Source organism: Carex rostrata, chromosome 7 (genome assembly GCF_964058835.1).
Source record: "Carex rostrata chromosome 7, lpCarRost1.2, whole genome shotgun sequence".
Classification (NCBI taxonomy): domain Eukaryota; kingdom Viridiplantae; phylum Streptophyta; class Magnoliopsida; order Poales; family Cyperaceae; genus Carex; species Carex rostrata.
Window position 1 is genome coordinate 11107705 of NC_135924.1, and position 13856 is coordinate 11121560.

At 34.5% G+C, this 13856-nt stretch overlaps 1 protein-coding gene across 1 annotated transcript; it reads left to right on the top strand.

The window, feature by feature from the left end:
* The first annotated feature begins 5249 nt into the window (after positions 1-5249).
* On the top strand, positions 5250-13759 carry LOC144557136 (wall-associated receptor kinase 2-like). Its single transcript, XM_078305666.1, has 6 exons — positions 5250-5658; positions 5852-5883; positions 10478-10876; positions 11799-12356; positions 12492-12650; positions 12993-13759. The coding sequence occupies exons 1-6, from the start codon at positions 5306-5308 to the stop codon at positions 13757-13759; spliced, it is 2268 nt and encodes a 755-aa protein (XP_078161792.1). The 5' UTR covers positions 5250-5305.
* Positions 13760-13856: the final 97 nt, after the last annotated feature.

The following is a 13856-nucleotide window of genomic DNA, read 5'->3' on the forward strand; positions in this document are numbered from 1 at the left end:
GAGTTCACATTAACCACTTCGGGGGTCAAGATAAGATAACGATGAATTCCAAGTTACTTGTTTATTCAATTTTTGTTTTTCTTCCCCTAAATTTGGGAATATTGATTCATTAAAATGACAATCAACAAATCTTGTTGTAAAAACATCTCCTGTTAATGGTTATAAATATTTAATAATAGAATGAGAGTTAAAATCAATATAAATTCCCAACCTTCTTTGGGGTTCCATTTTTGTGCATTGTGTAGGAGAAATTGGAACATATACCGCACAACCAAATACCTTTAGATGTGACAAATTTGGTTCTCTTCCAGAGACCAATTGTAACGGGGAATACTTATGATCAGCAGTTAGCCTTAATCTAATGAGTGCAGCAGCATGTAATATGGCATGTCCCCATGCGAAATACGATAAACTAGACCTCATAAGTAATTGTCTAGCAATTAATTGTAATCTTTTAATCAATGATTCTGCCAGACCGTTTTGTGTATGAACATGGGCCACTGAATGTTCTACCGTAATTCCAATAGACATGCAATAATCATTAAAAGTTTGAGAAGTGAACTCATCTGCATTATCAAGCCGGATTCTTTTGATTTGATAATCCGGAAAATTAACTCTTAATTGGATAATTTGTGCTAATAATCTAGCAAATGCAACATTTCTTGTTGCTAACAAACTCACATGTGACCAACGTGTTGATGCATCAATTAACACCATAAAATATCTAAACGGTCCACATGGAGGTGTAATAGGTCCACATATATCTCCTTGAATTCTTTCTAAAAATGAAAGAGCTTCAGGTCCAACTTTATTTGGAGATGGCCTAATAATTAGTTTTCCAAGAGAGCATGCTTCGCATGTCATATCTTTTGATAATAGGATCTTCAGGTCTTTTAGGAGATGCCCATTTGCACTTTCAATTATTCTCCTCATTATTATATTTTCTGGATGACCCAATCTGTCATGCCACAATGTAAATAACTTTGGATCAATTAACTTCTGGTTAGTAACCATATTTGATTCTATTGTACTTATATAAGTACCATGTAGTCTAGAGGACATAGCTTGCATCTTTTCCATTATGATTTTCTGGCCACTCTTAATAGATGTGATATGAAGATATTCACAATTTCTCTCATTCATAGTTTCAATATGATAACCACTCTTTCGAATATCTTTAAAGCTTAGTAGATTTCTTCTAGATCTACTTGAATATAATGCATCATCTATTATTAATTTTGTTCCTTCAGGTAACAAAATACAAGATCTTCCGGAGCCTTCAATTAAATTACTTGTGCCAGATATAGTGTGAATATTAGTCTCACCAAGATGCAATTGTGAAAAATATTTCTTACTTCTCAATATGGTATTTGTTGTTCTGCTGTCTACTAGACATATATCTTCTTTACTTATCATTGCGTCAGCCATAATGCAAAAAAAAAATTGCTTTTATTCATTAAACTTATTTGCATATAAAAAATTAAAAGTAAACTAAACTTTTATTAAACATAAATATAAACTTTTATACTACATTTTCTCCCTAAGTAATAATATATATTTCTTCATTGACATTATGGAAGAAATCTGATATATCAAAATGTGTATCCATATGGCATTCATTTTGGAGTCATTTTCAATAAAATTAGTTTCCACATTTTTTTTCTTTTTCTTAATTGAGCCTTGATAAAGCTCTACAAAATGCTTTGGCGTACGACAGGTACACGACCAATGATCTGTCATCCCACATCTGAAATAAACATCTTCATGATGTTTTTCTTTCTCATTTTTCATTAATACGTATTTACAACATCAAGTTGTTACTACCATAACTTCAAGTTATGATAAATGAAAAAAAGAAGAAGATAAATTCAAACTTTGTGAGATTTGCTATATGTATTACGAAATAGATACAAATTAACTTCAGGTTATTAATGTCATAACTTCAGGTTATCAATGCCATAACTTCAGGTTATCAATACTATAACTTTAGGTTATTAATATCATAACTTCAGTTTATGAAAAATGAGATAAATAAATATAAATATAAAAATGTAAATTGCATGAATAAATAAATAAATAAATTTAAATGTATTAATAACTTCAAGTTATAATAAAATATTTTATTTAATAACTTTTGGTTATTAAATTGTTTGGCTGCGCAATTGTAAAATTTAATTTGAAATAACTTCGGGTTATATTTTCATCCAGTAACCTATAATAACTTCTGGTTATTATATTGATTATATATGAAAATTTCTAATAAAACTTCAGATTTTTTAATTGAGAATAACTTCAGGTTATTATTCATCCAGTGACTTATAATAACTGCTGGTTATTATATTAATTTTATACTAAAAATTCTAATAGAACTTCAGGTTCTAAACAGAAACAGTTTCTTGCCAAAACAGATAGTTCCTGGCAGAAACAGAAAATGCAGAAAAATAGTGTGTTCTGCCAAGGCTGAAACAGACAGTTTCTGGCCGAGATTGAGGCCAAAACAGCTGCGCATAAAAACAGTATATTCAGCTAACGCCAAAACAAACATTTCCTGGCCGAAATAGCTGCGCAAAAAAATATTTATAACAATAACTTCAAGTTATTATTTTATTCGGGTAATATGAACTTCGGGTTCTTGATAAACATTTAGTTTTGATAATAACTTCATGTTATTATTTCATCATTTACTTCAAGGAATGATTCTTATAAACTAAAACAAATATAATCAAAAATTTAAATGAAATTTAAATTAATGAAAGATATAACAATTAATCACACAGATTACTTACATGATTACTTTGCAACTTCCGAGCAACTCGTGCTGATAACGTGTTGTAAAATAAAGATAAAGAAAAGTAAACAAGATATTGAGAATATATAACAATGACTATCTTTTATTCATATGTTTTTTTTCTTGATGTCTCCCTTTACATGAGAGGGAGAATAATATATAGAGAAAGATAATAACAATCTTAGAAACAATTTTATGAGAAAATTAGAAAACAATCTTATGAACATTCACATAAATCATAATTAATTTGATTTACAATAGTTTTGTAGTTTGTTAAGATTTCTGCTCAAGTGAAATCGGCGGCTTTATATACTAAAAAAAGAAGAAGAAGCTAATATGTCATCTTTTCCGAAAAAAAGACTAATGTTATTTAAGGATATGTCTTGTCCTTTTTCAGTTTTTAATTTCTAATCAAGACTTGGTTAGAAGGCTTTTTTGCGTTGTACTTGAAAAAGAACAGATCAGATATATCAATACCTTCATTACTATTATCCTTAGACTTAACAGTGCTATCATGATTTATTTAATCTTTTTGTTTGTTTGAATATAACAGTGCTATCATTTATATCAATACCTTCATAATTACTATTATCGTTAGACTTAGCTGTGCTATCATTTATTTAATCTTTTATTTTGTTTGTTTGAATATTATCATTAGACTTAAAAGTGCGAGTACTGAACTGAAAAAACCAATAGCAAAAGAGTAAAAAACCGAAAAATTTAACCAGTTCTTATCAAACTAAACAATATAATTTACATACATTATAATTTCATTAATTAGTTTTGAGATTTTTTTTTACTTAGTTTAGTGCGTTTATCATTTCAGTTTGTTTGAGAGAAAATGATTTATTTATGGACCTCTTCGGTTCAATCGTTACGTTGATAATAGCATTAATGAAGATAACATCTGAATATTTTTTACACAAAATGTTATATTTTCTTTGAAGGTAAATCCGAAAATAGTTGCATAATATTCTATAAAATTAATTAAATTGTTGGACACAAATTAAACTTTTCTAATTAAATTAACCAAAACCGAAGAAACAAAGCTGATCTGAAATTTATTATTTAGAAGAAGATGAAGTATTTTTTTTGTTGAAGATTAATGACTTTAAATATTGCCAACTAACAATTTCATTAATAAAAAAATATATTTACAACGAGTCAAATGACTATAATTTATAAATCTGAACTCCTTTATTCTCATTAATTTATCTAAACTACTCTCACTATCTAATCCTACTTATTTACACTCTTAAACACCCTAATACATCATTCTCTAACCCTCTCCACGATTGGATTTGTTTTCGTCCTATATATAGCCGCCGCACTTCGACGGTCCGAACTACTTACTGCCGCACTCTGACGATCCGATCTATTCACCGTGGCGCTTGGACGGCCGAACCTACTCAACGCCGTGCTCCGAATGTGGGATCTACTCACCGCGGTGTTTCAACGACCGGATCAACTCATCACCTCGCTTCGATCGAAATACGTAGAGACTATACGCTCCAAGCTCCGATGACACCGTGCTCATCTCCTCTTTCTCATTCTCCTTTAGCTCCGCTCAAGAAGATAGAGATGGGAGAGAGGAGAATACTAGTGTGTCGGATTGAGATCTAGAAGAAAATGAGAGAGATGGAATGAAGGGATAGAGAAAGAAGACGACTAGGTTGCTAGATCTCTCTTTTTTTTCTTTTCTTTTTTTATTATCACTGTAGTAAAGAGCGATTTTTTTCGCAGCTCCCATAAGATGAAGTTTTCTAACCGTTTAAATTTCAATGTTCATAAATAACTCTCATTCCGATTTCAAATATGTGAGCTAGCTCTCCCGTGTGTCTTTTGCCCCCCAAAATCTAATTTCAAATTGAGACTTCCTTTTTTTGTATTTTATTTTAGATAACGTGTAGAGTGTAATACCGTATGAGTTCAACTCCTGTCGTCTAGTGCTACGTACTCGCTGTACCTCTGAGCTCATTGACTAGTGCTTGTTAAGGTCATCATGGTCATGCTTCTAGCGTTTAATTAAGGAATCAAATCTTATTTATCGACGATAAAGTGTGAAGACCTTGGGTGACGCTCCCCGGGTCTGGGTCTTCGAGGTTATATAAGATTCCATTTCATTTCAATTAAGTATTTAATTTATTTATCGACGACAAAGTGTGAAGACCTTGGGTGACGCTCCCCGGGTCTGGGTCTTCGAGGGTGTTGGTCCCAAATGAATTTGTACAGAAGGTCGTCGGAAACTTCTGGGAACTGCAGCACGACTAAAGCAGACTAGAAAAGGATAAAAATGTATTTTTTCTAAATTTTCTTGCAGGTCAAGTTAATAATACTAACTAGGTACTAGGTACTTAACATTTTTCCTGGAACCTCTCGTGGAAAAATGTTTCCCATATATATATATATATAGTCTTCTAATAGAGCCGCTTGACAAGTTTATTTCGACCTATCCTTTCGATCCACTCTTTAACCTTTCAAGTGTAGTCGCAAGTCGCAACCTATAAACTTCTCTTCATGACTAAAACAAGGCTTCTACTGGTAACTCTTCTTGCTCTTGCATATCCACGTACTACACTAGCAAGTGCACAGCCGGATTGCAATTCAAGCTGTGGTGATCTTACCATCCCATACCCATTTGGTATCGGTACAGGTTGCTTCCGTGATGGTTTTGAGATTACATGTAACACTACCACCAATAAACAGTATACTGCAACCCTAGCTGGTACCACAATACCAGTTCTCAACTTATCTCTGGAGGTTGCTGCGGTCCAGGTGCAGCTGCCAATTGGTTGGCAGTGCTACAATGAATCTGGGGTAGACTCATTCTACTTGGCAGAAGGCAACTTTAACCTGAAGGACATTTACAGGTAAAACTCAGTGTATTCGTGTTGTTAGAAATCTATAAAGTATAAACACAAAACTATCACTAAAACATAACAAAATACAGCTAGATCCTAGATACAAGAAAAATAAATACCCAACTTACGATCGAGCCGGATTGGATCGAGTTTGATACTTTGATAAAAAATATAACTAAGCATATTGAACCTCAATTTTTAGACCCAAGAACAAGAGCCGATCGAACAACCCAGGTAAAGAGATTGAGAATAGAGATTTGAAGAAAGAATTTCTTTATTGATTGATTCTTACTTACTGATTACAAGGTACAGTGGGATATATATAGGAAATAGCGATACATGCTCTCTGTTACATGTCAACTGATATCTAACAGCCTAATCACTTGTCTTGTGTCTAACTAACATCATTAACTGCCTAACCAACATCATTGACTGTCTAACTAACATCATTGACTGCCTAACTAACATCATTATTCATTAGTGTATAACAGATTCTGTTACGCTACTGTTCCTATTACCAGGTATTGAAGAATAGATATCTTTGCCTCAGATATTACTCATCATTGGCAACTTAGGCAACAAATAATTTAGCACCCAAATGTATAGCTGTCACACTAATTAGGTATCTAGCTGAATATTAGTAACGGCTAGTAAATCTTGTAATTAAGACATAGATTACAACTTCTGTAAATTAGGAAATAGCCTAACGGCTAGTACAATTTTAGCCTATAAATAGTCATGTACAGACATTATAAAATAACAACAATCAATAATACAGTATTTTTATTATTCTCATCTCCACTCTAAAATTCTACATGGTATTAGAGTAGGATTAAAATTCTGACTCAATTCCGCAAATCAACAACCAGATTGCAGCTAACGAGAACTGCAGCACCATCAAAATCACGCAACAAGCAACAAGCAACAAGCAACAAGCAACAAGCAACAAGCAACAAGCAAACAAAAGATCTAGAGCCGACAGAGCCAAAAGAACCCAAATTCAATCAGATTTGCAAAATTTTCTTCCTAATCATTTTTTTTTATTATTATTATTCATATGTTTTTTTTTCTTCACCAACAATCAGAAAAAAAAAACACCAAATAAAATCTGAAAAACCACTGTACCCTGTACCAGTAAACATTTTACTCAAAACCAAAAAATCTGAAACATTTTAGCACATACCAGAAACCATATTCAGATCTGAATCGGCACCAGAAACCATACCATACCATACCAGAAAAAAAAATTAGAAAAACAAACTTGACAAAATCACATCACAAAAATCCAAGCATCTCCTCAAATCTTTTACAAGAAAATTCAAGATCAGTTCCTGTTAACAAAAAAACAAGCCCCTTTACCAAGCATCTCCCTTTACCAGAAACGAGTCCCTTTACCAAATAAACAGCCTATTGCAAATAAACTGCCCAAAACCAGTCCCTTTACCAAAAGAATTCAGATCAGCCCCAGTTACAAAAATTCAGATCAGTCCGGACCCAATTCTTTTTCCCAAAATCAGCAATAGAAAACTATTTGCTTTTAACAGAAACGAAAAACCATAAAGTTGGTACTGACAAATACCGAAAAAAACAAGCCACGTACCAGCAAGCAACGGTCAGATCATACCAGTAAAAGCCAAAAATCAGATAAGAACCCCTCAACTCTCGAAATAAATAAAAAATGCTCAACCGAAACCTTAACCCTAGGCCGGAGACGAGTGGAGCCTCCACCACCGTTCGATGCACCAATTGTAAAAAGGAGGGGCACGAGCCGATAGGGTGTTGGTTCCTCCACCCATCTCTCCGACCAAAGGGATCGAGTAGAGGAGGAGATGGCCGATCGGATCAGAGAGTTGGCCATTTTTATGAAAGAGGCGGCTTCCATGGTGAACGAAAGATGGGTTCTTCAGTGGAGAGTAAAGTAGCGGACGGTTCAGAGAAGAAAAGAGATGAAGGGTTCAGATCCGACTTGGCTCCATCTAATACAAATTCCAATCTTTCTGGATTTTCTGTGGCTCAAACAATACAGCTGATCCAAATATTAACCCAAATAAACAGTTTGCTACAGCAGCAAACCTCAGGTTTTGTACATTCTAAATCTACTTTTAATTCTTGCAAAATTGATAATAATTTTAAATTTGCAAATCTGTGTCACAACACAAGTAAATGGATTATTGATTCGGGTGCCACTGACCATATGACATGGGATCCAACCAAATTAGAAAACATTACACAAAATAAAGACCCTCAACATGTGATTGTTGCCAATGGAAATAAGGTCCAAATTCAAGGTGTTGGTACAACCAAATTTCTTACAAAAAATGTGAATGATATTTTGTACTTACCAGACTTTAACTCAAACTTATTATCGGTTAGTAAAATAACTCAAGAGTTGAATTGCAATGTCATATTCTCACCAAATAAAGTAACCATTCAAGATCGAGAATCAGGGAATACAATTGGTGAGGGATGTTTGAAAAATGGTCTTTATTACCTTGAAGAAAATAACAATAAATGTCTTGTGTCATTAAATTCAGTAGATCGTGACAAATTACTACACCGACGATTTGGTCATCCATCTGATCAAGTTTTAAATAAACTTTTTTGTTATAATCTTGATTCAAAAAATTGTGATGTGTGTAAATTTTCAAAACAAACTAGATTACCATTTTCTTCATCCACTAGTATGTCAACAAAATGTTTTGACTTAATTCATTCAGATGTTTGGGGTCCAGCTCCTATCAATTCTTATAATCATTTTAGATATTTTGTCACATTTATTGATGATTTTTCTCGTACAACTTGGATATATCTTTTGAAAGGAAAACATGAAGTTTTTTCATACTTTCAAGAATTCTATAATTTTGTTGAAAATCAATACAATGCAAAAATTAAAATTTTTAGGTCTGATAATGGGACAGAATACATAAATAATAATTTCTTAGAATTTTTTAAACAAAAATGAATTTTACATCAAACCACATGCATCAACACACCTGAACAAAACGGAGTTTCAGAAAGAAAAAATAGACATTTACTTGAAGTTACTAGATCACTTCTCTTTCAATCTAACGTTCCAAAAACTTATTGGTCAGACGCGGTGTTAACGGCAACTTACCTAATAAATAGATTACCAAGTGCTAGACTTAGGAACATGAGCCCTTTAGAAATTCTTAAGGGTAGAAAAATTGATCTCGACCATATAAGAATATTTGGGTGTACATGTTTTGTACATATAAAAAGACAGGACAAGTTAGATAAAAATTCGGTTAAAGCTATTTTTTTGGGATACTCCTCAGAAAAGAAAGGATATAAGTGTTATGACCCAAAAAACCATAAGCTTTATATTTCACGAGATGTGTCATTCTTTGAAAATGAACCATATTATCAAACAAATGAACAAGGAAATGCACAAGGTCAACCAATACAATTGCCTCCAAATAATTTTATATTTCCTGAAGAAATAACTCAAGAACAGGTTGAAGGAGATCACACTGGTGAAACAAGTGCAATCCCTTCAGGGGGAGAAAATGAAGAAACTGAGTCAAGTGAAGAAACAACTCAAGAAGAGATTGAAATTGACTCAAGCGAAGAAGCAACTCAAGAAGAAACAGCCTTGAGAAGATCAGTAAGACAAACTCAGCCTCCCATCAAACTAAGGGATTATGTATCCCATCAGGTGATGTATCCAATTCAAAATTTTATTTCTTATGATAAGGTATCTCCTACATACCGGGCCTATTTGGGTAGCATCAACAATCAAACCGAACCAACCAGTTTTAATGAAGCCAACCAAAATCTAGTTTGGGTTAAGGCTATGAAAGAAGAACTTCAAGCCTTAGAAAATAATAATACATGGGATATTATTCATTTACCAAAAAACAAAAAACCCGTAGGTTGCAAATGGGTATACAAAATCAAATATAATTGCGATGGTACGATTGAGAGATACAAAGCTAGGTTAGTGGCCAAAGGATTCACCCAAACTTATGGTATTGACTACCAAGAAACTTTTGCACCAGTAGCAAAAATGAATATTGTTAGAATTTTACTATCGGTAGCCACCAACTTAGGATGGAACTTGTTCCAAATGGATGTAAAAAATGCATTTCTCCAAGGAACATTGGAAGAAGAGGTCTACATGACCCTTCCTCCAGGTCATAAGAACGCATCGGATTCAACATTGGTGTGTAAGTTAAAGAAAGCAATTTATGGCCTAAAGCAATCACCAAGAGCATGGTATGCCAAGCTAAGCTTTTCTCTTTTAAAAATTAACTTTAATAAAAGCACAGCAGATTCCTCTATGTTTGTCAAATATTCACAAAATTGCACCACCATTATTCTTATCTATGTATATGATATTATCATCACTGGAAATAATAATGAAGAAATTAAAAAGGTTAAACAATATTTGAAGGAGGAATTTGATATCAAGGACCTTGGGAACCTTTCATATTTTCTAGGAATAGAAATAACTCATTCAAGTAAAGGCTTATTTCTATGCCAAAGAAAATATGTCATTGACCTGTTAAAAGAAACTGGTAAATTGGGAGCTAAACCAGCCAATACCCCAATGGAGACAAATATTAAACTTGGAATTGAGGATGGTGAACCACTACCTGATATAGGACAATATCAAAGGTTGGTAGGCAAGTTAATTTACCTTACATTGCCTTTGCAGTTAGTGTTATAAGCCAATTTATGCATGCTCCACGCACCAGTCACTTAAGTGCTATCGATAGAATACTGAGATATCTGAAAAGCACTCCAGGTCAAGGAATTTGGATGAAAAAAAATAATTCTAATGAAGTGGTTGGTTTCTCTGATGCAGATTGGGCCGGTAGCTGCGACAGAAAATCAACCACGGGATTTTGTACATTTGTAGGTGGCAACTTGGTCACATGGAAGAGCAAGAAGCAGAATGTGGTGGCAAGGTCAAGTGCAGAAGCAGAATATCGAGCCATGGCATCCACTGCGAGTGAGCTCATCTGGATCAAGCAACTACTTACCGACATGAAGATGGAGCACAAGGGAGCAATGAAAATGTACTGTGACAATCAAGCTGCACGACATATTGCATCAAACCCAGTGTTCCATGAAAGAACAAAACATATAGAGGTCGACTGTCACTTTGTCAGAGAAAAAGTACAGGCAGGAGAAATAGAAACCCCATTCGTCAAAAGCAAAGAGCAACTGGCAGATGTCTTTACCAAAGCACTCGACAAAGCCAGTCACCTAAGGATACTTAGCAAGTTGGGCTCAATTAACTTATTCGAACCCAACTTGAGGGGGAGTATTGAAGAATAGATATCTTTGCCTCAGATATTACTCATCATTGGCAACTTAGGCAACAAATAATTTAGCACCCAAATGTATAGCTGTCACACTAATTAGGTATCTAGCTGAATATTAGTAACGGCTAGTAAATCTTGTAATTAAGACATAGATTACAACTTCTGTAAATTAGGAAATAGCCTAACGGCTAGTACAATTTTAGCCTATAAATAGTCATGTACAGACATTGTAAAATAACAACAATCAATAATACAGTATTTTTATTATTCTCATCTCCACTCTAAAATTCTACACCAGGCCTAAGATATGAAATGAAGGACCAGACTTAGGGGCTAGAGGTTGACACAAACACTGGCCCTATACGAACCATTGCCAAGTGCCAACCCTACCCTTTGTTAGACGTTGTAGCTCAATAACTCACTGGGTTGAACTTCCAGTCGAACATATATCATTTCTTCTCCTCTTCACTTTCTCTCTCCTTTTTCCTTTTCTCTTGGCATGTGTGAACAAGGCCAGAGCAAGGCCCCAGGTTTTGGCGTGTAACAAGAGAGAGAGCAAACTATTATCTCTCTCAATCACAAATAACACCCAGCTCTGGAATTTGTTGCTGGGCCAAAATTTGGGTAATTAAGCTGTAAGTTGGATTAATTAAAAACAGAGCTCCGTGCTCACGGTATACCAATACTGCCCATGACCAACCAGCTAGTAGCAGCAATTCTGTCGGTGAACAAATACTATAGCAATTGTCACTAACCAAATTGTATAATAATTTATCTAAGGAGATAATTTCCTACCTATATGTTAGAATTAATTTAATATTTAATTAACTATTACATTGAACTACTAAACTAATTAAGTTTATTGTTTCCATCAACCTATGTACAGGATCTCAAACACCCACAACCTATTTGTGGTAATCGGATGCCTCAGCCGGGGCTATCTTCAAAGCCAGAAAGATAGCAATGGTCTCTATCCGTATGACTACGACACTGGCTGCATGTCATACTGCAATGACTCAAACAGCATAATCGATGGGTCCTGCTCAGGTGTGGGTTGTTGCCAAGTCACTATTCCATCTGGTCTTAGTGATGGCTTGATTTCCTTTAGTAGTGAAATATTCGACCACACTGGATTACTATCATTTAGCCGGTGCGACTATGGGTTCTTGGTGGATAAGGATTGGTTTAAGTTTGGCAAGTCAAACTTAACAATGTCTACAAGCACGAGTGTGCCCGTGTGGCTCAATTGGGCAATAAGGGAGAACAACAATTGTACAGAGGCCCAGAAAAGGCCGGAATCATATGGATGCAGTAGCACGAATAGCAAGTGTTATGATTCTGTCAATGGCCCAGGATATCTTTGCAAGTGTTTAGAGGGGTATCAGGGTAATCCTTACATTGTTAACGGATGTGCAGGTAAAATAACATGCAAGATCAATTGCTTGTCTTTTTTGAATATTTTAATGAAACTACTTGCTTTAACAATCCCAAATCTTAGCTCAATAGTCATTAATGTTTGCTCACCTAGTTGCCAATCAATTGTGCATGCAGATATAAATGAATGTGAGTTACCTGATGAATATCCTTGTCATGGAATCTGTTACAACAAGGAAGGTTCTTATGATTGCAAGTGCGAGTCAGGCAAACATGGAAACCCATTCAATAATTCTTGCACTGATAATTTTTCCCCAAGGGAGAGGCTTGCGATTGGTAACTCTCAGTATATTTCCCTGTAAACTATGAATTTTTGGCATTGTATTCTATAGTTGAACTTGACCAACATTAAATTATGAGGTTTACCAAAGTTTTTCTTGTATTATATATATATTCAATATTTTATCAGACAACTTTCTATTGTTTCTGTTGGGAATCAATAGTAAATTAGTAATCAATAACGCAATCTGAGGAATTTTAGCCAATAAGGACTGTTACATAATAAAAGTACAAAAGGATGCTTGTACTCGAACAAGTTTCTATTCAATAGATATTATATACCTAATTAGCATCACCTTTTTTGCATCAACTGACAACAGACTTAATTTGGATCTCCAGGTATTAGTGCTGGTACAGTTAGTCTACTATTTGTCATTCTTTCGATGATTTTTGTGTACCAAAAGAGACAGCTTCAAAGAGAAAGAGATACTTTTGTCAAGGATCTTGAAAGAGAAAAAGAGACCTTTGTCAATGATCTTGAAAGAGAAAAAGAGACCCTTTTCAAGAGAAGCGAGGGGCTAATATTGTTTGAACAACTGGCATCAAGAAAAGTTGACATGATGAATTTCTTCAGAGTGGAAGAATTGAAAAAAATCACAGAGAACTTTTCCAGGGTTATTGGTCAGGGAGGCCAAGGCATGGTCTACAAAGGGCGTTTGGAAGACAATCGTGAGGTTGCAGTAAAGAGATGTATCGTAGATAATGAAAAGATCAAAGAGGGCTTCATAAACGAACTTGTTATACTTTCACAAATAAACCACAAAAATATTGTGAGGTTGGTGGGTTGTTGTTTACAGCAACAAGATGTGCCAATGCTCGTGTACGAGTACATCCCCCAGGGTACTCTCAGCAGCTTTCTTCATGAAAACCAATCGGATATTTCTTTAGAAATTCGTTTAAAAATTTGCATCGACTCAGCAAAAGCGCTTGACCATTTGCATTCAGACACTGTCCAACCTATCCTCCATGGTGATGTCAAATCTACCAACATCCTCTTGGATAACAACTACCTGGCAAAGGTCTCTGATTTTGGCATATCAAGATTCCTGTCAATGGATATGACCCAGGTTACTGATAATCCGAGAGGAACTTTGGGTTACATATAATTTTCTGAATTTTTTTACTATTTATTAAGCCACTTTGAAAATCGCTAATCCAACGGTTTTACTGTTTTGTGCAGCCACCGTTGGATCAACAATTTTG